Raw genomic sequence first — 23299 nt, 5'->3', positions numbered from 1 at the left:
TGTGCTGCCCTCTCTGCCTCCTCTCTTCCTCTCCGCAGTCATTGATGCGGAATCCATCAGACAGTCAAAAGGCCACCCTCCCCCTCACCACGGCTCCCGGTGACCAGCCAAGCCACAACCAGAAATCTGGCAGCAAGGCCGACAGACACAGAAAGCCGGCCCCTGGCGATGGGCCCCTCTCTGGCCGCTACCCTCCACACTCCTCCCCTCAGGCCCTTCCTGGGCTCCCCCAGCCCCCTGCTCTCCTCTTCTCCGGCTCCAGGAGCGGCGGCGAGGACACCACCTCCACCCCCAAGCTGCACCGGAGTGTCATCCAGGCCACGGGACTGGCGGCCAGCGCTAAGCCCATGGCGCTGGTCTCCCAGTCCCGCGGAGAGGCTTCGCCGGTGCCTCTGGTGTCGTCTTCGCCCAAGGCTCGCTCGCTCTCCTCCTCCCCCAAGCCCCTGAGCTCGTCTCCCTCGCCCAAACCTCCGTCCGTCTCCTCCACGTCGCCCAAGCCCCTCTCCTTGTCCTCGTCCCCGAAGCCGCTGTCTCTGTCCTCCTCCCCTCGGCCTCCCTCGCTGTCCTCTTCCCCCAAGCCCCCGGCTCTGTCCCCCTCACACAAGCCCAAGGCCCCCAAGCACCCGGCCCTATCGGACAGCCTCAAGACCAGCACGCGCAGCTTCCTGGACGAGACCCTCTTGCAAATCAACAACTTCAAAATGAAACAGGTCAGTGGCACATCCTGCTGTTTCCAGAAACACCAGCACACCAAGTTATTTTGCCCCCATGTTGCGGAACTGTTAGCACTTTTTCTTTCATCTACAAAGCCCAACATCATTTGCTGGCTTTTTGTAGTTCTTTGAAGTCCTTGTTGTTATTGTTACCTCCGCCAAAAGCCCCCCTTTTGTGTCGTCGGCTCGCTATCTTTAATTTATGCTTGATTGTCATTGTTTCTGACGCGCAGATTTTCAAAAGGTCAGCCCGGTGGCTCTCAGTCAGGAAAAAATGAAATGTCCAAACACTGTTATCAGCAGTTTGATTGTGTTTCATGCTGGCTCGGCCCCCTCGGACAACCAGCGAAAGTGACAACGCGACGGTTCGGCCCCTATTGGAAATACCTCAGGACGAGCTGACAAGCAATTAACTCGGCAGCGCGTTTGAATGCTAGAAAGTTATCAGGCGGGGCTGCGGGGGTTTGCGTTGCGGGGGTTGGCGGCTCGGTGGGTGGGGGGGGTTTTGGCTGCGATGCGGTGCAATGCGGTGCAGTGGGGGGGATCTTTTCAACTCTAATTATGAATGCGAACGGGTGGCAGGCCGTGTTGAAGTGCATCAGTCTGTGGCCTGACCTTTTTGAGAGCAGTGGAGGAGCCCCTGTCCTAATGGCCATTAGTCATGCTAGGATGCTGCTTCCCTTTTCTTTTTTTTTTCTTTAAAAAAAAAAAAAACTTAAGGTGAAAAAACGCTTTGAGGGTTCATAATTGGGGAATCATATTTTCCTTAACCAAATATCAGTGCTGTTACTTAAGAAAAAAAAAAAACTGTCCATCGTTTGTCCTCGAAACGGAAAAATGCAGTCCTATTTTTAGGAATTAATTAGATTTGTGTGTCTTCGCACACACAACCCCTTGTGTAATTCAGTCACCAAACTTGACAGATTGAGAAACTTTTTTTCACTCCGCTTGTCTCTTTGTTTCACTTTTCGCAGCCTTTCCTGTCCCAGGAGCACTTCAAGCAGGCGTTTCCTCTGCCACTGCCGCAGAAGAACCAGCAGGAATCGTCCTCATCCTCCCTGTCACAGCAGAAAAGCCAGAAAAAACACTCCTCCTCCACCTCCTCCTCCACTTCCTCCCCGCTGCCTCCCCTCAAACTCACCCCGCTTGACAGTCACAAGCTGCTGCCTCCCTACGTCCACCACCACCACGCCAACCTCTTCCTGGCCGGCACGCTGCTGGGTCGCCCGCGCTCCCCACCTCCCAATGGGGTCATCCAGAGCAGCGCCCCGCTAGGAGGAGGAGGAGGGGTGCAGGAGGCCCCCCTGGCCCTCATCACCAAGCCCAGGGGCCACAGTCGCTCCTCGGCCGCCTCCTCCCTGGACAGGCCCCCGCTGCTGGCCGCCACCAGCCCGGCCTTCTCCTCCACGCCGGTCAACCTCACCACCACGGGGGCCCGCGAACACTCGCTGGCTACCGCCACGGCCACGGCCACGGCTACGGCTACGTCAGCGTCTCCGGCGGTGTCGGCTAGCAGCAACACCCCCTCGCCAAGGCAGCGCAAAGGCAAGCCCACTAAAGTGACTCTGACGCCGGCTGCACCAGCACCACCACCACCTCCACTGCCCCTGGCGCTGTCCTTAACACCTGGCTCAGGCTCCGCAGGCCCCGGGCAACAGAGTCACCTGGTGCAGTCGCTGGTGGATCTCTTCCGGGGGACGGAGTCGGACATCCCCAGCAGCAAGGACTCGAACGACTCGGCCGAGGATGAGGAGGACTGGGACGACGACGATGACGAGGACGACGACGATGAAGAGTCCGATGACAGTCAATCAGGTAAGACGACGGCATCATCACTAGAAAATAATTCATATCAAAAACGTATCTGCAAAACCTTTGGCACAGGATTTGTACTGTGTACAGATGGCTTAAGGCGTGATGATGCAATGACATTTGATTTCTGATATATTCTACGTTTTATATGACAATATCCTCTGTATGCTAGTTATCTCAATAATGTATCAAATACCCTCTTGAAAAAGAGGTCTTCAAAGGTTGTGCAAAGTTATCAATCAACTCCAGCAGTGGTCATAGCCTAGTGCTTAGTGCTGCGTGTTTTGAGTAACCAAAGGCCTCATGCCCTCCCTCCCCCAGACTCCGAAAGCAACCTGAGCGACACAGACCTGTCCGAGGGCTTAAAGGAGCGCAGCGAGACGGCCACTGACACCGAGACGGAGCGGACCCCCCTGAAGCTGACCAAGGCCTCCTCTTCCTCCTCCTCCTCCTCCGCCCTGCTCAGCTCCTCCATGGGCCTGGCCTCCAGCATGTCCCCCCTCAACCTCCAGGTCATCAAGGCCCACGGCAGCGGCGGCAGCATCCCCACCTCCGCCATCATGAGCCACGCTGCGGCCCTGGCCTACCACAGCACCCCCTCCCCACACACCTCCTTCACCTTCAGCCCCCCGCCAGGTATGTTGCTCTGCAGTGCTGTGTTTTGAGGACCACTGTAGACTTGGTTTGATGTCTTGATGCTTGTATGAGGCTTCAGTGAGGCTTTTATAGTAGCAGACGAAAAGGTGGTACACTGCAATCACAGCTAATGCCACTATTGTATGGATTAATTGTTTTTTTTTTTACTGGATTATTTTAGAAGCACAGTCAGGCTTACACATCAATTGCCCATTAATTACCTATGAATAAAATCAAACTAATTAATTTATGGGCTTTAGTTGTGGTTATACCACTTGACGCCTGCTACTAAAAAAAAATGTGAAAGGGTTTAGTTGTAGGCAACTGGACGTCTTTTTGTAGCCTGTACAGTACACCTGCACATGCACAATGAACTTGTCCTGTGGAAAAGAGGGTTTGGGCTGGCAGATCCACTCTCTAGTGAAACACACCTGATTCCCACCTCAGGATTAGACCTGAAGAAGGATACAAGGATGTTTGTTCGGCATATACATAGAGACACTTTCATATGACTTGTAAAGAAATGAAGGGCTGGTGCAAAGATAATTGCTGAAGAAAGGTGTGTTTTGTGTGCATGTGTATGAGTTCAGTCCAATAATTTGGAGTAGTTTAATAAGCAAATGGCTTGAGGAAAGAAACTCCTTTTAATTCCCTCTGCTCTGTTCTTGCTCTATGACGGCACAGTGGCCTGCCACATCCTGATTTTTCTGATCAGTCCATATCCTGGATGAGATTGGTCTTTGAGAATTTTATTGACCCCGTAAGGCAAACAGAAGAGCAGACCAAATGTCCTCCAGGTCCAAAAATATTGTCCGGCCTCCTACAACTGAATTCTTTTTATTTACTTTACTTAGGATGAACTGGGTGACTGAGCATCTTCACAGACATGGGAGAGTTTTTGATTAGGAGCTGGTGGTAGCTCTTGTGTAGCCGGAAGGATGTGGCCTCAGGTCTGCTGCAGCTGTTGAACTGTGCAGGTCCGTTATTTTCTTGCGCAAACGCCCCTGTGATCAGGCGTGCGGTGCAATGCAATGCAGTAGCTGTCTACAGTGTAGTTTCAGTTCCTCTGGAAATGATTCCTTTGTATGTTGTGTATATATTTTTTTTAGAAAGCGTGAATGAAAAAAGAAAGAATTGGTGCAGTGGTTTCGCAGTGCTGCTGCATGTTGCTTGCGAACCTACTGACGCATCTGGTGATTGACTAAACATAAGGGAGAGCTCTAAAACGGGGAAGAAACGAGAGGAGAGAAGAGGAGAGGAGAGGAAAAATGGGGTTTGTTCCAGTGAGTGAATGGAGCTCCTGAGATGAAGTGCCTGTGCTTATAAGTGTCACTCATGTCTCCTATCCCCTCACCCCCTCCCTTTCTCTCTCTCACACACACACACACACACGCACACACGCACACACACACACACACACACACGCACACACACGCACACACACGCACACACACACACACACACACACACACGCACACACACTCCCTCTCCCTCTCCGTCTCCCTCTCCCGCTAGGCTCAGGAGGCAGGAGGAAGAGAGTGACAGACGAACGGGAGCTGAGGATCCCTCTGGAGTTTGGGTACGTCATACACACACACGCGCGCGCGCACTCACACACATAGGCTCGCACGCACAAATACACACACACTCACACACATTGCAACCACTCGCACGCGTACACACACACACATATGCACACATGCACACATTCACACGCACACACAACAACACACTCAAACGCTCAATCACAACCACACACATTCACATGTGTACACAACCACAAACAAACATGCATGAATAGAAACAAATACACATGGAGAGAACTCACACAGTGTGCTCGCACACAGCAGTCGAACACACACACACACACACACACACACACACAGACACACACAGACACACACACACACACACACACAGACACACACAGACACACACAGACACACACAGACACACACAGACACAAATACACATCAACACACTCAGACACACAGAGACACAAGTGTATATACACAGTCCCGTCTGCACCAGTCTGCGTCTTTGAGCTGGAAGGCAGTCAGTTAGTGTTGACATGGCTGCCTGCAGAGGAGGGAATATGAAAAGCCGCCACTGTTAAAGTGTTGGGTTCGCTGCTCGTTGGCATCTTTTGATTGCGTCGCGCTCGACTCGTGGTGAGACACTGAGACAGAAGTTGCAGTGCCGTGGGTTTGGTTTCAGAGTACCAGTGTGTACTGCACAGGCAGGTGAATGCGCCTGTGTGTGTGCATGTGTGTGTTTGTATAAGTTACTCTGTGTGCAGATGTGTGTGTGTCTATGCGTTGCGTGTGTGTGTCTGTGTATCTGTATGCTTGTTAGTGTAAGTAAGGGGTGTGTATGTGCACGTCTGTGTGTGCACGTATGAGTGCGCGTGTGTGCACGTGCGCGCGTGTGTGTGTACGTGTGGGTGTGTGTTCGTGTGTGTGTGTGCATCGCACACTGTACACGCTGACAGGTGGGGGCGGTGTGGTGGAGCGGTGGTGCCTGTCCCTGTTCAGAACAAAATAGATGAGTGGAGGAAGTGAGAAGGAGAGAGAAAGAGAAAAAAAAAGAGAGAGAGAGGCGTGCAGAGATAGATAGGTGGGGTTAACCACATCCAGTCCCCAACAACAGACACGCAACATTAGCAACCCAGCCCCCCCCCCCCCCCCCCCCCTCTTCTCACCCCCCCTCACCTCTAAAAACAACAAGCCCATCCGCCAGCCGGCCCTTTCATCTGCTGGGGGATGGTTTTCATCATCAGCCAGGGCCTTCAGAAGACGCAGAGTAGAGGGCACGCACACACACACACACACACACACACACAATGCAACACACGCACACACACAAAAAGAAGAAAAAGGGAGGAGAGGATGAAAGGATGAAAGGAAAAGAAAAAGAAATAAAAAGGAAAGAAACAGACGAGAGAGACATGGCAAAGATCTACAGATGCATGCAGCAACCCTCGATGTCAGATTTTTTTTTTCTGATCTCCGCAGCTCTCCCGAAAGGCTTCCGAGCCTCGAATCCTCTTTTTGTTTTAAAACATATAAATAAATAAAAAATAAAACGGGGAAGGTGAAAGGGAGGAATGAACAACAACAAAAAAGTGAACAAAATGAAAAAAGACAGAAGAGGATGGCGATGGTCCAGGCGTAGTGGCCAGGGGATTGCGGTGGTTCACCTTGGCACCTGTCCATCCTGCTGGAGGTTTTATTACAGATGGAGAGGAGAGGAGAGGTGAGAAGGGAGGGATGGTAGAGGGGAGGGGATGGGAGAGAAGAGAGGGGTTGTAGAGGGGAGGAGGAGAGGAGAGAAGAGAGGGGTTGTAGAGGGGAGGAGGAGAGGAGAGAAGAGAGGGGTTTTAGAGGAGTGGAGGGGAGAGAGAGGGGCTCCAGATGAGAGGAGAGAGGTGGAGGAGGAGAGAAGAGGAGAGGAGAGGAGGGGAGAGGAGAGAGGGGTTGCAGAGGAGAGGAGAAAGGAGGAGAGGAGAGGAGAGGAGAGGGGAGTGTGGCCACATGCCTCCCCCAGTGGAGGGCCAGAGGCCACAGCTGCAGCCAGCTGCAGGGGACATGCACCACACCACACCACACCACACCATACCACACCACACCACACCACACCACACCATACCACACCACACCACACCATACCACATCACCCCTCCTCTCCCGCCTGTCTTCTCATCCATCCTTTCTCTTTCCTTCTGATTCATGCCCTGTCTCTCTCTCTCTCTTGCTCTCACTCTCTTCTTATTCTTTCTCTTCTCCTATCTCTATTCTTTTTCTGTCTGTCTTTCTCTCAAGCTTTGTCTCTTTCTCTCTGTCCATCTCTGTCTTTCTCACTTTCTTTTCTCATCCTCTCTATCTCTCTCTTTCTCTTTCTCTTTTTCTCCTTTCTCTCTCTCCATCTCTTTGTCTCCCTGTCAGTCTTACTCATTCTTTTTTATATTTCTAGTGGTTCTCGCTTTCTTTCCCTTTTTATCATATCCACATTTTTTTTGCCTTTTCCCTCTCTCTCCTCCATCTGACGTTATTTTTTCCCCCACACTTAATATTCTTCTCCTTTTCTCTAACCTTTCACTCATCTTTTTTTCCTCTCCTCTTCACCGTGTCTTCATTTCTTTCCTTTCCTTTCCTTTCCTTTCCTTTTCCATCTTGTCTTTTTTTCTATATTCCCTTGCTCCGAGTCCTTCCCTTGGCTCTCCTCCACTGTTGCTTCCCCTTCTACGCTACACATTTCTCGTTTTTCTTTTCTCGTCTCGTCTTTTTTGTCCCTCCCATCCTCTCTCTCTTCATCCCTTTCTCCTTCTCCTCCTCCTCATCCTCTGTCACTCCCTTGCTTCTCTCCATTCCTGTGCAAACCTGGGGGCAGTGTCTTGAGTAGCGGGCTGGGGTTGGGGTGGTGGGGCAAGGTCTTGACCCCTGCTGGTCCTCTTCCCCCGTCACCGAGCTCATTGTTATAAAGAGCCGCACTCTTCCTCTCTCCTCCTCTCTTGCTCCGCTGCGCTCTGCTCGCCGCTCCCAAGGACACGCGTGCGCTCAGTATTGACGACCAGCTGTCAGAGCACTGCGGGCAGCGCAGGCACACACACGCCTGTTTTGAATGAGTGATGAACGCCAGGAAAATGGGATATCGCTTCAGACGCGCCCCGCAACACCTCCCACCAGCCCACCTCGCAACGCACCCCTCCGCATTTAGCCTCCATGCCCAAGGCCCCTGTCACATGCATTTCCTTTGCTTTTCATACACATACCCTGTGCACACACATGACACTTACGATGCTACAGTATAGCGGCAGGCTCTACCATTTTGTCCACTACGCTCGTGTTTTTATTCGGATCGTGTAATTAGTTCTATTCATGTTAATTGGTAAGCTAGCATAAGGAAAGGGATTGCGGATGTGAAGTTGAACGTGTGTATCTGTGTGCATGTATGTATGTATGTGTGTGTGTGTGTGTGTGTGTGTGTGTGTGTGTGTGTGTGTGTGTGTGTGTGCATATGTGTGCATGTGTTTTCACACGTGTGTGCGTGCGTGTTTGACGCCTGTTTGTGCGTGTTATGACTGCGTTCTGACTTGTGTGTGTGTGTGCGTGTGGGTGCGCTTGTGTGTGTGCTGCTGTGTATGCGCGTGTGTGTGTGTGTGTGTGTGCGCGCGCAGGTGGCAGAGGGAGACTCGCATCAGGAGCGTGGGAGGCCGTCTGACAGGGGACGTGGCGTACTATGCTCCCTGTGGCAAGAAGCTGCGGCAGTATCCAGATGTCGTCAAGGTACGCTGACATGTTGTGAACAAGCAATAATATACCCGCATTTGCTGCTTAATTAAAGGTCTTAGGTGACTTTAAGTAATATGGCACGGTGTCTCTGTGATGGTGCCTGGTACACCTGGGGAAGTAGGCGAGTTTTTCATCCCAACGCTGTACTTTGTTTCCTGTGTCAGTTGGGATTTCATTAGTTGTTGATTTGTGATTATAGAGATTGTTGCTGTGGTTCTAAAGGCTGTTTTTATTCGTGGAAAATATTATGAATATAAAAGCATTTTTTTATGTTTGTTTATTTGGTTTTAATGACCAGCCTAACAGATCTCTTAATTCTTCGTAACTTGTTACATTTTTAAAGCCCTTGCTAATGAGTTTTGAAATTGGGAGAAATAGTCAGATAAAAAGAAATGCAAAAAATGTCTTTGAAAAGGGCTTTATGTTTTTAATCTTTAATGGTTTTGTTTTTGTTTTTTTGTTGTTGGTGGATAAAAAAAGCACATTTATCATACAAATGGTTTACATTTCGACAGAAGTTGTCTTTTTATGCTGAGAATAATAATCATAATGGAGATTTTATTTTTTTAAATTACCATCTCATCCCTTTTAACTCACGGCTCTGGGCTGCTTGCTAATCATTGTTCTAAATGATCATACATCTCACGGTCTTCGTTTTCTTTTTTTTCCCCTCCCCTGCAGTATTTGGCCAGAAATGGAATCTGCGACATCACTCGGGATAACTTTAGCTTCAGTGCAAAGATTAAAATGGGTGACTTCTATGAAGCCAGGGAAGGACCTGAGGTAAAACATTTTAACAACGTATGAGGGTTCAATTTGCTTATTGTTTTTTTCCAAGCCTTAGCACGCAATTGACAAAAAAATAAATCTAGATCTCCTCTGACACCACAATAAAAAAAGAAAAGAAAAGAAGCTCTGGCACGGTGGGTCATTTCCCTTGAGAACTCCCAATGCTTTTACCTCACTAATAAATCCCTGCAAAAGGCAGAAGCAGAATCAGAGGTTTGTCTTGATCGATCTGTGATGCGCGTGCTCGTGGTTGGGCATCTGTGGGTGTGTGTCAGAGACAAAGATGTGTGTGAACAGGGTTGATCTCATGTGTCCTCCCTCATGTGGACTTTCACACAGGGCTTGCAGTGGGTACCGCTGAAGGAGGAGGAGATAGTTCCCCGGATATTAGCCATGGAGGGGAGACGCGGGCGTCCCCCCAACCCGGACCAGCAGCAGTCCCCAGGGGAAGGCTCCCAGGGGGGCAGGCGCAGGAAGGGCCGTCCCCCCAACGTGGGCATGGGCCTGGGCCTGGGGGGGCCAGACTTCCCCAGCCCCTCCGATGCCAAGCTCCTGCGCAAGCTCGAGGCTCAAGGTGGGTTTGACATCGGTGTGGCCACGCCTTCACTGGCACAGGTTGCGATTACAAGGGCATGGCTGTCTCTGTCTCTGCCTATTGCTATCCAGCTGAGGCACTCTTTAAACCTACGTCTGGGATCACCCTGGGTTCAAACGCTGCTTGGCGAGCAGGGGGGATTCACCCGGCGCTTCCTGCTCCACAGTGACACCTATTGGCTGTTTATTGAAATTGTTAACCAGCAAATTCTGAAAGGGAATCAGGTGAACAGAGCAGAGCAAGGATGGAACACACACGAACATGCAAATGAACACACACATACTAACACATTTGAAGTGATTGCAGAAAAGATGTGATGGCCAAACGTTTGAAAAGCATGATTGCAATCAGATTCTTGGAGTCTGTGAGGTGTGAGCAATTTATTTATGGTATGGTATTTATGGCAATTTATTGAGGAGGTCAAAAGTGAGACAGACTAACAAAAAATGGCTTTGGTTTGTTCTGTTGGCAGAAATTGCACGCCAGGCAGCTCAGATCAAGATGATGAGGAAACTGGAGAAGCAAGCCATGGCCCGCGCCGCCAAGGAGGCCAGGAAGCAGCAAGGTGAGCACATACGGGTCATTTCCTGTCCAATTATGATACCTCAAATGCTCCGGTCAAAACCATAGATATTTGCGCCATGGTTTATCAATCACTCTGGTCGTATCCATACACATGCAGTACTCAATATCAGTGTTTATCAGGCTTTTTTTAACAAACACCACCTTCACCTCATCATAACTATGCCAAAGCCCCCTTTACCTCATCTTTACCTCAAGTATTAAAATAAAATGAGCCAATACCTTCCAATCTTCAACTGAGTGCCCTCCTCTTCCTGAGGTCTCCCTGACGCTGAGAGCCCCTGTTGACAAACACTATATCAGTGGAAATGGTGATGGTTCTACCTGTTTGTGTGAGCCAGTTGGTGTCTGCTAGGTAGAGATCTTATCGTCTGCCATTTCTGTTTCTCCACAAAGCCATCATGGCGGCCGAGGAGAAGAGGAGGCAGAAGGAACAGATGAAGATCATCAAGCAGCAGGTAAGACTGGAGGAGAGGAGGACGACCACCTCTGTCTCTGACTTTCCTTCTCTTTTTTTCCTTCTTCAGGAGAGCATCACTTTGCTCCTCTATTTCTCTCCCTGTGCTCAATGTGACACACTTTTTATTTTTTGCAAAAGCACACGAGAGAGAGAGATGCGAGCTTTGTTCCCTCTCACAGAAGAAGATCTAAAGGCACCAACGGTACTTTGAAGACCGTCAGTGCGTGTGATCTGCCTTTTAAAGCTCCCCCTTTTAAAATAAAGGCCCCTTCACACATGTGTTTTAAGATACCTTTTTTTAAAAGGTATGTTCCTGCAGTGTGTATTCAGAAGCAGTAGATATTTTCTCAGGCCTATTTTTAAAGCACGTCTCAGCCCTGACAAAGTCAGCCAACAGGACTGTTGTAGTCAATCCATTAATTACTGTCCTCTGCTCTCCACTCCACTCATCTGCACCAGGAGAAAATCAAGCGCATTCAGCAGATTCGCATGGAGAAAGAGCTCCGGGCCCAGCAGATTCTTGAGGTGAGCCCAAAGTTTTTACACTTAAACCATCTTTTTTTACATTGTTTTTCGCCATTTTAGACTTAGTTAAGACAGGACAGTTGAGATGGAGACAGAAACTGAGTGGGAGAGAGAGAGAGCGAGAGAGACTGGGTAGGGTTTGGAAATGACCCAAGCTGGATTCGAACCTGCATCCCCGAGGGCATACAAGCCCAAATGTGGGGGGGCTTAGCACACTGCGCCACAGCGCCCCCCATGTGATCTTTTTTAACCGTGCTTATTCACATCCTCACACAGTCTCACTCAGACCAAAAAAATAAATATCTCCAAGCTTTTAATTTTGTTTTGCATTGTTGTTATTGTTTTGCTAAAATCCACAATTATTCAATTACAAGAGTCATTATCGGTGAAAAGGCCAGCACACGTGTAGGCGTAAACAGTGTTTTTTTGGGCCCTAGAAGAGTGGGAGTTGTTTTGGATATGCTTGTCTGCACAGTTTCTGCCCGAGCACTCTGGGTTTGTGTGCGTGCGTGTGCCTGGCTGACTGTCATTGTTGCTGAGGCAACGACGGGCGAATGGCCTCTTCTCTCGTCTTTTAGTTGCACCGAGTCAAAGTCCCGCTTAAGTCGACACGGTCAGCGAATGGGTCTAACCGGATTTTTTTTTTTTTGCCCTTTTTCACTCCTTTTCTTTACTCCCGTAACCACATATTGGAATTTGCTCTTTAATTTATTCCTTCCTCCTCCCTTCCTACTCTTTTTTTTTTTGTTAAGCCCCCCTCAGTGTTTTGCTTTGATTTTAATGGTCTTACCCTGTAATGATTTTCATTTACTGCACCACCCTCATGGCGTTAAAAAGCTTTTTTTTTCTCCTTTCCTCTCCTCCCTTCTCTTCTCTCCTCTCCTCTCCTCTCCTCTCCTCGTGCCCTTTCAATCAAGCAGTTTGCCAAGTTAATCCAAAATCCTTGACATTGACTTTGTGTCATATTTATTAAAATGAGCACTCGGCGCGGGGGTTAAAGCCCTCTAAATGTAATCGCTTTTGTGCGTGAGTTTGAACAAAGTTTCTGGCTTTATTGTGGTCATGAGGTGCATCCCGAATGATGCTCCAAGAGGAAGGAGTGTGAGAGGGATATCTGTGGTGAAACTTTTCAACTCGCTTGCTGAAAGAGTTTATTTAGTGTGTCTGTGTCTGTGTCTGTGTCTGTGTTTCTGTCTGTCTGTCTGTCTGTCTGTCTGTCTGTATAAGCGTTTTTGTAAGTGAGCCTGTGTGCAGGTCAGTGTGTATGAGAGTGTTACACTAGACTTACTGTACAGTGGCAGATGCTTTTATCCAAAGCAACTTACAATAATGTGTGAATGGAAAATTTGTGAGCGAACCCCTTTGTGTGCGTGCAAGTGTATGTGCGCGCTTAAGTGTGTCTGTGCGTGTGTGTGTGTGTGTGTGTGTTTGTGCGTGTGTTTGTGCGTGTGTGTGTGTGTGTGTGTGTGTGTGTTTGTGCGTGCGTGCGTATGATGAAACTGGTTCTGAGCGAGTGTCACGCTGTTGTCTGTGCAGGCCAAGAGGAAGAAGAAGGAGGATGCAGCCAATGCCAAAATCCTGGAGGCTGAGAAGCGCATTAAGGTTCGATTAGAAGCCTCTCCTCTCCTTAAATACATTCAGGGTTCCCACGCTCATGGAAATCCTGGTAAAGTCATGGAAATTGAAAACGTCTTTTTCCAGGCCTGGAAAAGTCATCAAATTTTGTAAATGTTATGGAATTTTTGAAAAAGTAATGACATGTTGTTTTAACATAATTATTACCTACCTGTACAGCCTTCTATTGAGTCATCATTAGCCGATTATGATGAATTCCAAATGAATGCTCCCGCATTTTACAATAAATGCATTAGCAATATTTTTGAATGGTTAAAAGTTGTAAGTTTAAATGTGTCATATTTAGAGGGATGCAAAATTCTAAACATTCACTGTGCCATGGAAAATATCATGGAAGTCATGGAAAATGCACCTTAGGCCTAGCCTGATAAACCAGCCTAAATGGATTGGACCAAATGCAAGAAAAACATTTTGCTGTCCAGCAGTTGGCGCTGGTTTTCCAGGCCACCTTAGGCCATGAAAAAGTCATGGCAAAGTTTTGAAATGTTGTCAGTCTAGAAGAGAGGGAACCTGGAGATCTGTTCAGATCCTGGCCTTTCAAACCACTCAGAGTGCACCACAGCACAGCATAACACAGGGTGGCAGGAATGAAACAAGCCCTGACTGGCATCGGATTTTACCTTTACTTTATTTTGCACTGTGGGCAGAACCCATCTGATAACAGGGAAGAAAAGCAAATCCACCGTCCCAGATGGTAACTCGAGAAAGTTGTGCGCACAAGTTAACTCCTACTGAAACACTAAAAAAACCCCACCTTGGCAGGGATATGACACTTGAAGATAAATCGGACAGGGACTATTTGAAAATCATTTATTTATTTATGTATTTACGCATAAAGTTGTGAACGTGCACTCGGCATTCTGTACCTGAAACCCAACCAGTTTTTTCTTTGATGAATCACCACTTTGGGAAGTTTTATGTATTTATTTATTGTTGAAAAAGGGAGTGGTATGTGTGTGTGCGGGCGTGCGTGCGTGTGTGTAATGGGGGCTTAAACCCAACCAGCTTGCGCCTCTCTGTGGTATAATCAGCATTGGCACGGGTGCCACCACTAGAAGCTGGTGCCCTGGCTGCTGTGCGGCTGCTGTGTGATGCAGGCCGACTCCAGCAACTCCACTCTGTTCAGCATCCTGGCCCATCTCCACACCCGTCAATCATACTAGACGGATGTGAAGCCTTCAGAGGAATGAGTGCCTAAAAACAAAGTGGGAAGTATCAGGGAGAGAGGGAGTAGAAGAAAAAAAAGATAACTTTGCCTGCCAGTTGGAGTGTCAGCCTTTTTTTTTTTCCATCTCCGCCCTCCTACCCCGGTAATGGAAATGAGAGTATGTGTTTGGATTTTTAATTTGCTGGATTTTTTTCTTTCTTTCCGTCTCCTTTCTCTGCATCTTTTCTCTCCCTCTCCTCTTTTCCATCCTTCCCTCGCTGGCTTCCTGCTGCAGGAGAAGGAGATGCGCAGACAGCAGGCAGTCATTCTCAAACACCAGGTGGGTATTGCACTCCGGCACCCCTGCCACACCCTTCATTTCCTCACCCACTCAACCCTCCTCCTTTCTCTCTGGCTCTCCCTCCCTCCCTCCCTCCCTCCTCTCCTCCTTCTCTCTCTCTCTCTCTCTCTCTCTCTCTCTCTCTCTCTCTCTCTCTCTCTCTCTCTATCTCACTCACTCCCTCCCTCTTTCTGCCCTATCTCTCTCTGGCTGTCTTTCTGACTCTCTCTCTCTCTCTCTCTCTCTCTCTCTCTCTCTCTCTCTCTCTCTCTCTCTCTCCCTCTCTCCCTCTTCCTCCCTGTCCCATTAGGACAAAAAATGTTATTCTGTGTTTGATCTAACTACTCTTAAAAAGTACTCAGTAAAAACATAATTTATCTCCACTCCATTTCCCCCTCTGCTTTTCCTCTTGTTAGTTTTTTCTCGTCAACCTTGTTGTATTGGGTTGTGGCTGTCTTAAAGGTGTGGGGGTGGTTGGTTTGGTATTCTTTTAAAACAACACTTTTTGTGTGATTTGTGACTGAATTTATTCATTTTTTCCCTGCCTTTTTTGTAATACTTTGCCAACTCTTTCTGGCAGGAGTTGGAGAGGCTTAGACTAGATATGGTATGGGTATGTTTATTTTTTTGTACATCCTAACATCTGCATTGTGAGTTGGTTGTGATATATGGTTGTCCATACACCAGTTGCATCACAAGTCGTAGCCGTGGCTGCTGTCATTCTACATTACCCCTCTGCATGGCTTTCCCAGCAAACAAAAACATGCATTGCCTACATCTGCTTGGTAATCTCTGCCAGACCAAAAAAAAATGGCCCACATCTATTATCATTGTTAGCCCCAAAATTCTTTCCCCAAAGTTCCCGTTTTCACCTGAAAAAAATGTCTGTTGTGGTTGTTCCATCAGTCTTGAATGCACCCTCACTGTTCACAAAAATAAGTGTTCCATGTCATTGTGGAATGATCAGTTTTATTTCCGTTTTCATTTGGTTTTGCTTGTACATTTCGGTGTCCCAGTACATGATGGCCTGCAGTGTTCCTTTTGAAGTTGGGGTGAACGTCTACCGGCCCCATAAAAGTGCACCCCCCCAACCTCACCCCCTTTACCACCCCTCCTAACCCAGCCTGAGAAGCAGCTGTCCCGTGCGTACGCCCGCTGACCCACCCCCAGCCCCCCCAGCCCCAAATCCCCAGCATCAGGGAGGCACTCCTTCATTCCAATCCTCACTCGTTTTGGGTTTGATATATGAGAGCTTTCCACTCCACCCCTGCAGGACCTTCAACGCTCAACACAAATACACTCCAAACCCCCCCCCCCCTCTCTCTCTCTCTCTAACACATGTAGGCAGACAGACATTGATGCATGTTGCTGTGCATTCAGATTCAAACAAAAATATACACACACACACACACACACACACACACACACACACACACACACACACACACACACACACACACACACACACACACACACACACACACACACACACACACACACACACACACACACACACACACACACAAACGGCTCTCTCCCAGATGGACGCTCACACAGCATCAGGCACGCAGTGTATTGTCTTGTTGTGGCAGTGTCGTGCTCCGTCCTTTCAGAAAAGCACTTAAGAGATGAGAGTAGGGGAACGAGCTGTCCGAACGCTGAGCCACGCTCTCGCTCTCTTTCTCTCTCTCTCTCGCTCTCGCTCTTTCTCTCTCGCACTCTCTCTCTCCCTCTCTCTTTCTCTCCTCCTCTCTCTCCCGGAGAAAACGAGTGGAGGCGGCACACAGCCGGAAATCATCCATCCCCTCGGACCGACCCCGCTCCAGCACAGATAAAGATTTTTGTCTCTCAAGCCTCCCCTCTCACTCTCTCTCTCTCCCTCCCTCTCTCTCCCTCTCTCTCCCCATCTCTCTCCCTCACTCTTCCTCTCTCTCCCTCTCTCTCTCTCTCTCTCCCCCTCTCTCTCTCTCTCTCTCTCTCTCTCTCTCTCTCTCTCTCTCTCTCTCTCTCTCTCTCTCTCTCTCTCTCTCTCTCTCAGCCCAGGTCCTGCTTTCCTTTTTAATCCATAAACTATTAAAAGTAGCTCGCCATTATTCATGCGTTTGCCTGAAATCTTAATTCAGGGAGAAGGGAGAGGCCATTGATCGCGACGGCGACTACCGAGCTGAGCTTATTTCCACAAAGCCCATTTAAAACACTCCCCTTCTCTCTTTCTCTCTTTCTCTCTCTCTCTCTCTCTCTCTCTCTCTCTCTCTCCCCGGCTTTTTTAATTGTACTTCCTTTGTAGCGAGAGATGACAAACAGGCCCCTGGTAGCCTCCGGCTTAATGGATAACACATGGCGTAATTGAAAAAGTTTCCTACTCCGAGACCCTCCCCTCCCTCTCACACCACACGACCAACACCCTCCTCCCTCCCCACCTCCACAACCACCACCCAGCACCTCCCTCCCTCCCTCCAACAACCCCTCGATCCCTCTCTCCCTCCCCCAGTACCAGATGCAGATGTTGTCGCTGCTGACTCTGACTGACTGACTGACTGACCGCTAGCTTCCAGGCCTGTTTTTTTTTTTTGGCTTCCGCTCCGTGCGCACTGGCTGCCTGTGCTGTGAACAGGTCTCCGAGCCGAAACGCTAACTCACCACTGTTATGCTTTCTCCTCACGCTGCCTCCTCCGCTGAACCTCCCCCCCAGACTCCACCACATTGCCCCCCCCTCATAACTTTTGCCTCACCACCCACTCACCCACTCACTCACCTACACCTCACGGCCCCATGTTATTGGTCCAATAGCCCATCAGCCCGACATCCCATTAGTTCGACAATTGACCGCTGAGTCTTTAAAAAAGAGACCCATTAGTCTGACCACACACACGTTAAACTATGCCCAAACTAAAACAATTCCTAACCCTAACTGTCAGTAAAGGCATGTTCTGTCAGTATGCAATTAGTATGCAACTGAAAAGTTCAACTTTGCCCAAACCAAAACAATTCCTAATCGTAACTGCCAGTAGAGGCGTGTTTTTGCACATTTATTTTTTTGTTGTCTGAAAAGCCTTGGTCACATGTAGCCTAACCCAGTGGCCTGAGCATCGCACACTTATGTCGGACTAATGAGATGTCGGACCAATGGGATTCTTGTTGTGCTCCTCTATGGCTTATTGTTGGACTTATGGGCTGACTCCTACCTCACACATGCACACACATGCATTCGCCACCACTGATGTTGTTGTGTTGTCGTTGTTGTTGTTCGCTGTAAGCTCCTTCTGGATAATCCACCAAGCAAGCCAGACCTTTTTTTTTGTTGTCGTCTTTTATTTTGTCTTCTTGCTCTCTCTCACTCTCTCGCTGTGTTTATTTGTGTTGCTTCTGTTATTGGTTCCATTTTATTTCTCCTTCCCTGCTGTGCTGTATTTGTTTGTGTCGATTTGTGTTTTTGTTTCGTGTCCACATCAAGATGCATGCTCTCCTCTCTTCTGTTCTCTTCTCTTCTCCTCTCGCGGTTTCCTGTTTTTCCTTTCTCTCTTCTCTCACACTCTACTGGAATCAGCTCTTCTCCTTTCATCTTTTTCATCTGCCACTTTTCTCTACCCTCTCTCTGTTTCTCTCTGTCTGTCTGTCTCTCTCTCTTTCTCTCTCATGTGCTCTCTCTCTCTCATATGCTTTCTCTTTCCTCTCTCTGTCTCCTCTTCTCTCCACTCTCTCTGTTTCTCTCTGCTTGTCTCTTGCTCTCTTTCTCTCTCTCTCATATGCTCTCTCTCTCTCTCTCTCTCTCTCTCTCTCTCTCTCTCTCTCTCTCTCTCTCTCTCTCTCTCTCTCATATGCTTTCTCTTTCCTCTCTCTTTCCTCTCTCTGTCTCCTGTCCTCTCCTCTCTTCTGCCTCTTCCCTCATGCCTGGCTCTGTGTCTCTGATGGCTGATGTGTTTGTGCTGTTGTCAGGAGCGGGAGAGGAGGCGGCAGCACATGATGCTCATGAAGGCAGTGGAGGCCCGCAAGAAAGCTGAAGTACGTACGCCCTGCCCACTTCTGCCCTGACACACACACACACACACACACACACACACACACACACACACACACACACACACACACACACACACACACACACACACACACACACACACACTTCCTCCCTCTCTCTCTCTCACTCGGTCATGCACATACAGTGAAGTGCTCTCTCTCTTTCTTTCTCTCTCTCTCTCTCTCTCTCTCTCTCTCTCTCTCTCTCTCTCTCTCTCTCTCTCTCTCTCTCTCTCTCACTCATACACACAGACTCACTCACTATCCATCTCTCTCTGTCTCACCTTGCCCTTACCCTCCACTACTTCTTCTTCCTCCTCCTCCTTCTCCTCCTCCTCTTCCTCTCCGTCACACTCTCCTCCGCCCCTCTTTGTCATACTCTTTCAGGCTAGTCATCAAACCCTGCTCCTATACCCTCTTTTCTCCTTTCCTCTCCTCTCCAATCCCTTCTGTCTCATCCTCCCCTTTCTCCACCCATCCCTACCTCTTTTTTTTACCCCCCTCCTCTCCTCCTCTCCTTCTCTTCTCCTCCTCCTCTCCTCCTCCTCCTCTCCTCCTCCTCCTCCTCCTCTCACTCCTATTGCCACCCCCGATCCTTCACCCTCTCTCCCTCCTTCCCCTCCCCCTTCCCCCATGAGTATATGGACTGTGAATAAAACTGAGAATCCGGCCTCGCAGCAATTTCCTGCGCAAAAAAGGGCGTCGCAATTTATAAGCGAGAGGCCCGCTGAATCGTAATGACATAATCCTTAACTCGATTGTCTGCTGTGGCGGCGATAGCACGCACTGTTAACTCTCTCTCTCTCTCTCTCTCTCTCTCTCTCTCTCTCTCTCTTTCTCTCTCTCTCTCTCTCTCTCTCTCTCCCTCTCTCTTTCTGTCTTTCTCTCTGTATCTATCTTTCTTTCTCTCTCTCTCGCCCTCTCTCTCTCTCTCCCTCTCTCTCCTCCTCCCTCCCTCCCTGGTCCTCCTCCAGGAGAAGGAGCGTGTGAAGCAGGAGAAGCGCGATGAGAAGCGTCTGAATAAGGAGCGCAAGCTGGAGCTGAGGAGGCTGGAGCTGGAGATGGCCAAGGAGCTCAAGAAGCCCACAGAGGACATGTGCCTCGCAGACCACAAGGTAAACACAGCACTCACCCTGTAGCCAAACACCTAGTAATGTAGAAGCCCCTTCCAGACCACAAGGTAGACCCCACAGCCTCAACCCTGTAGCCAAACACCTAGTAATGTAGAAGCCCCTTCCAGACCACAAGGTAGACCCCACAGCCTCAACCCTGTAGCCAAACACCTGGTCGTACAGTAGAAGCCTACCGAGGACATGTGCCTCGCAAACCACAAGGTACTGTACACTGAACAGCCTCAACACTAACAACACAACAGCCTGACCTGTAGCCAAATACCTAGTTATGTTGAAGTCCCTTCCAGACCACAAGGTAGACTCCACAGCCTTAACCCTCCTGCCAAGTGTGAAGCACAGTAGAAGCCTACCGAGGACATGTGCCTCGCAGACCACGAGGTAAACTCCACTCCGCTAACCCTTTAGCCAAATAACTAGTAATGTAGAAGCCTACCGACTCTACAGGCTCAACACTGTGTAGCCAAATACCTAGTTGTACAATAGAAGCCTCGCAGACCACAAGGTAGACGCAACAGACCGCAGAGGTAGAACCATTAGCCTTAACACACGCCACCCTACCCCACCATCTTTACCCCCTAGCCAGGCACCATACAGTAGACATAGAATCATGTGCATAGGATCACACGTGGACAGAGTGGGAGAAGGAGCATAATAAGGCGGCCTCACCAGCCAGCCACCACTCATGGCCCTCCCACTGTACCGTTCCCCCTGGCCAGACAAATGGATGGAGCCATGCATGGATGGATCGAGGAGTGACGCGCGAGGGTCATAATTCCACCTCCATGCCATCCTTACTGTCTCCGACACCCTAAACCACACACATGGACACAAGGAGCCCATCATGGCTGGAAGATGGACAGAGTGGGAGGAGGGCCATAAAGCACGCCCATGCGTGGCGGGCTGGCGGGGGTCAAGGGGTACAGGAAGGGGAGCCAATAGTCCTTCTTGCTCCACAGTCAGAACCTCAGCAAATCCAATACACTCCCACCTTACTTTCAATACATTAACACATTCAGTATGTTCCCTTCCTTAAATACATCTTTTAAACATTTGTGCATTCTCCTGTTGCACATACATTTCCCTTTAGACACCACTCACACTCACACTCACACTCACACTCACACACTCACACACACAAATCCCCCTGTCCCCACCGGCGTTCACATGCTCTTTTTATCCGTATCCGTATCCGACAGCAGCTAATTTCCCCTCCCACCTTAAGCTGCCTGCCAGTGCCAGGGGTGTGTTGTGGAGTGTAAACTATCCTGAGGAGCGCTGAGTGACTGACTCTCTGGTGCTGGATGGTCTGAGGCTGGCTGGCTGGCTGGCTGGCTGGCTAGCGTTCCCCTTGCTCACAGTCTCACTGGCTCCTCCTCAGGCCCTCTTTGGCAGGCAGGGCGTGCAGGATGACACTCTTGCACCACCAGATACTATCTGCCATATTGAGTTGCACTGGGATGGGAAAGAGGGGTGGATGGAAATAAGTGGGTTTGTGGGTGGGTGGGTGGATGCCGATTGGCTGAGTGGAGGAGGTCTTTGCCGGGTCAGTGTGCTGCCATCACGTGGTGACACTGTGACTCACTTTGCATCCGGCCGGCAAGTGTACAGCCAAGACACGCCAGCCCCAAACAGGCTAAGCCAACGCCAAGGCAGGCCAAGAGTAGGCTGAGAGGAGCTTAACAGAGGCAGCCAAGCCCCTGGTGATTATTTCCATGCGATGGTATGGGAGCTCGCTTTTGCTTGCTTCCTGCAAAGGGCCCGCCTTGGCTCCTTGGGTGTCAGTTGTGTCTCACAAAAGGAGAGCATTACCTCACCCACCCACCCCACTAACCAAACCCAACTCACCATATGCTCTCATCCCGTCCCTCTGTCCCTCCCCAGCCAGGCAGGCAGGCAACTGGGGCGGTTATTGAGGAGAACAATAGCCTCCTGGCAATGGCTGTGTGGGGGAGCAGGCGCCGAAATATATCGGATGACTTCATTTGTGGATTTATGGGCGAGGGGGCGGTAGGGGAGGGAGGATGCATTGCACACGCAGCTGATTTTTACATCCTCTACACCTCCACGCTTTTGCCTTTATGTCTCCCTGTGTACGAGCCTCAGGAACCTGCCTACTTTTCTCCCCCCTTCAGTGACTTTCTCTTCTGTCCTCTCCCACTCCTGTTTCCTTGAGGGTCAATCTTTCCTATGTATTTTTTCCATACAAAACTCCAAACTAATTGCTCTCTCTCTCTCTCTCTCTCTCTCTCTCTCTCTCTCTCTCTCTCTCTCTCTCTCTCTCTCTCTCTCTCTCTCTCTCTCTCTCTCTCTCTCTCTCTCTCTCTCTCTCTCCCTCCATCAGCCTCTGCCTGACCTCCTGCGAGTGCCGGGTCTGCTGCTGCCAGGTGCCACCTTTGCCGAGTGTCTGATGGCTCTGCAGTTCCTGCGCAGCTTCGGCCACGTGCTGGGCATCGACCCCGCGGCGGACGTGCCTGGCCTGGGCGCGCTGCAGGAGGGGCTCCTGAACACGGGACCGGGCGCTCAGCAGATCCAGGACCTGCTGGTGCGCATGCTCTCGGCCGCTGTGTCGGACCCCGGCCTGCCACCAGGACACAGGGTAAGCTTCCTGTCAGAGTGAGTGTGAACACAGGGAACCTGATGAAGCGGCAGCAAAGCACACTTTTCACCAAAAGTTTTTCTTTTCTTTTCTTTCTTTTTTTTCCATTGATTTCTTAAAAAACATTGTCAAACAACAGCATTGTCAACAAACACACAGCCAAATGAAACTTTCAGTAAATCAGAGAAGACCAGTGTGTGGTGATTTACCCCTCTTTCTTGGTTTATGGAGGAAGATTCCTTTTCGCTTTGCCAAACAGCACCTGTTAACCTGGTCAACCAAACGCCCCTTGTGACTTAGGCTATTGCATTACACACAATCATTTTTTAATATTTGAGGAACAAACACTTGCAACCCTACTTAACGTGCAGATGTTGTGATTGCATCTGTGTCTTAATTTTCAAGCGCCATCTGTATTGTAGAAAATTGTAGTTTGCGTCCATGGAAATCTTGGATAAAACACTATAAGCAAGCAACATACATTTTTAACCCAATGTACTTACAGGTAATCTAATGGGTGATTATAGGTTAAAATAGTAATAGTTATTATTATTATTATAGTTACAATTATAATAATAACTGCCAGGACTGCATTCCTTTGCATGCTCATGTTTGCTGTAGGTAAAGGCACAGTAGTAAGTTTGACACTGTCAACGCAGCATTTCTTTCGACACTTGTAGTGTAGTGAGCATGTCACGGGAAGGAGCACTTGGCGTGCGAGCACTGTACAGTTCTGCTTGCTACACAAGCCCACACTCACTATCATGATCACAACACACATGCAGGCTTGTTATCAGTGTCTGAGTTCAGTATGGCTAAATGAATAGCGCTTATCTGGCTCACAGGCTAACTGTGTTTGGAGTTCTTAACAGGGTATCTACAATAAGAGCAGAAATTTTTGGTTCATTCCCAAAGCAATTTCACCCACGCTTAATCTTCGAGAGTTAGTCACGCTGTTCTCTTTCTCTTTTTTCATTAGGGCTTTCGATTATTTCTCCAAAAGAACTTTGCGTGGGGGAAATTAGAGA

At 49.2% G+C, this 23299-nt stretch overlaps 1 protein-coding gene across 7 annotated transcripts in view; it reads left to right on the top strand.

The window, feature by feature from the left end:
- Nucleotides 1–23299, top strand: part of LOC134461248 (bromodomain adjacent to zinc finger domain protein 2B-like) — a 108399-nt gene that overhangs the window by 67977 nt on the left and 17123 nt on the right. For 3 of the 7 annotated variants that reach the window (XM_063214037.1, XM_063214039.1, XM_063214035.1), the window contains exons 8-23: nt 39–710; nt 1688–2528; nt 2847–3161; nt 4677–4740; nt 8338–8446; nt 9134–9235; nt 9581–9815; nt 10309–10401; nt 10815–10876; nt 11338–11403; nt 12940–13005; nt 14481–14525; nt 15106–15138; nt 18462–18527; nt 19517–19657; nt 22017–22271. In XM_063214037.1, the coding sequence (XP_063070107.1) occupies nt 39–710; nt 1688–2528; nt 2847–3161; nt 4677–4740; nt 8338–8446; nt 9134–9235; nt 9581–9815; nt 10309–10401; nt 10815–10876; nt 11338–11403; nt 12940–13005; nt 14481–14525; nt 15106–15138; nt 18462–18527; nt 19517–19657; nt 22017–22271 (3165 nt within the window). The remainder of the gene's footprint in view (nt 1–38; nt 711–1687; nt 2529–2846; nt 3162–4676; nt 4741–8337; nt 8447–9133; nt 9236–9580; nt 9816–10308; nt 10402–10814; nt 10877–11337; nt 11404–12939; nt 13006–14480; nt 14526–15105; nt 15139–18461; nt 18528–19516; nt 19658–22016; nt 22272–23299) is intronic. The other 4 variants (XM_063214041.1, XM_063214036.1, XM_063214040.1 and 1 more) reach the window with 2 other exon arrangements.

This window comes from Engraulis encrasicolus, chromosome 13 (genome assembly GCF_034702125.1).
Source record: "Engraulis encrasicolus isolate BLACKSEA-1 chromosome 13, IST_EnEncr_1.0, whole genome shotgun sequence".
NCBI lineage: Eukaryota > Metazoa > Chordata > Actinopteri > Clupeiformes > Engraulidae > Engraulis > Engraulis encrasicolus.
This window is presented reverse-complemented; position numbering and strand designations above follow the sequence as displayed.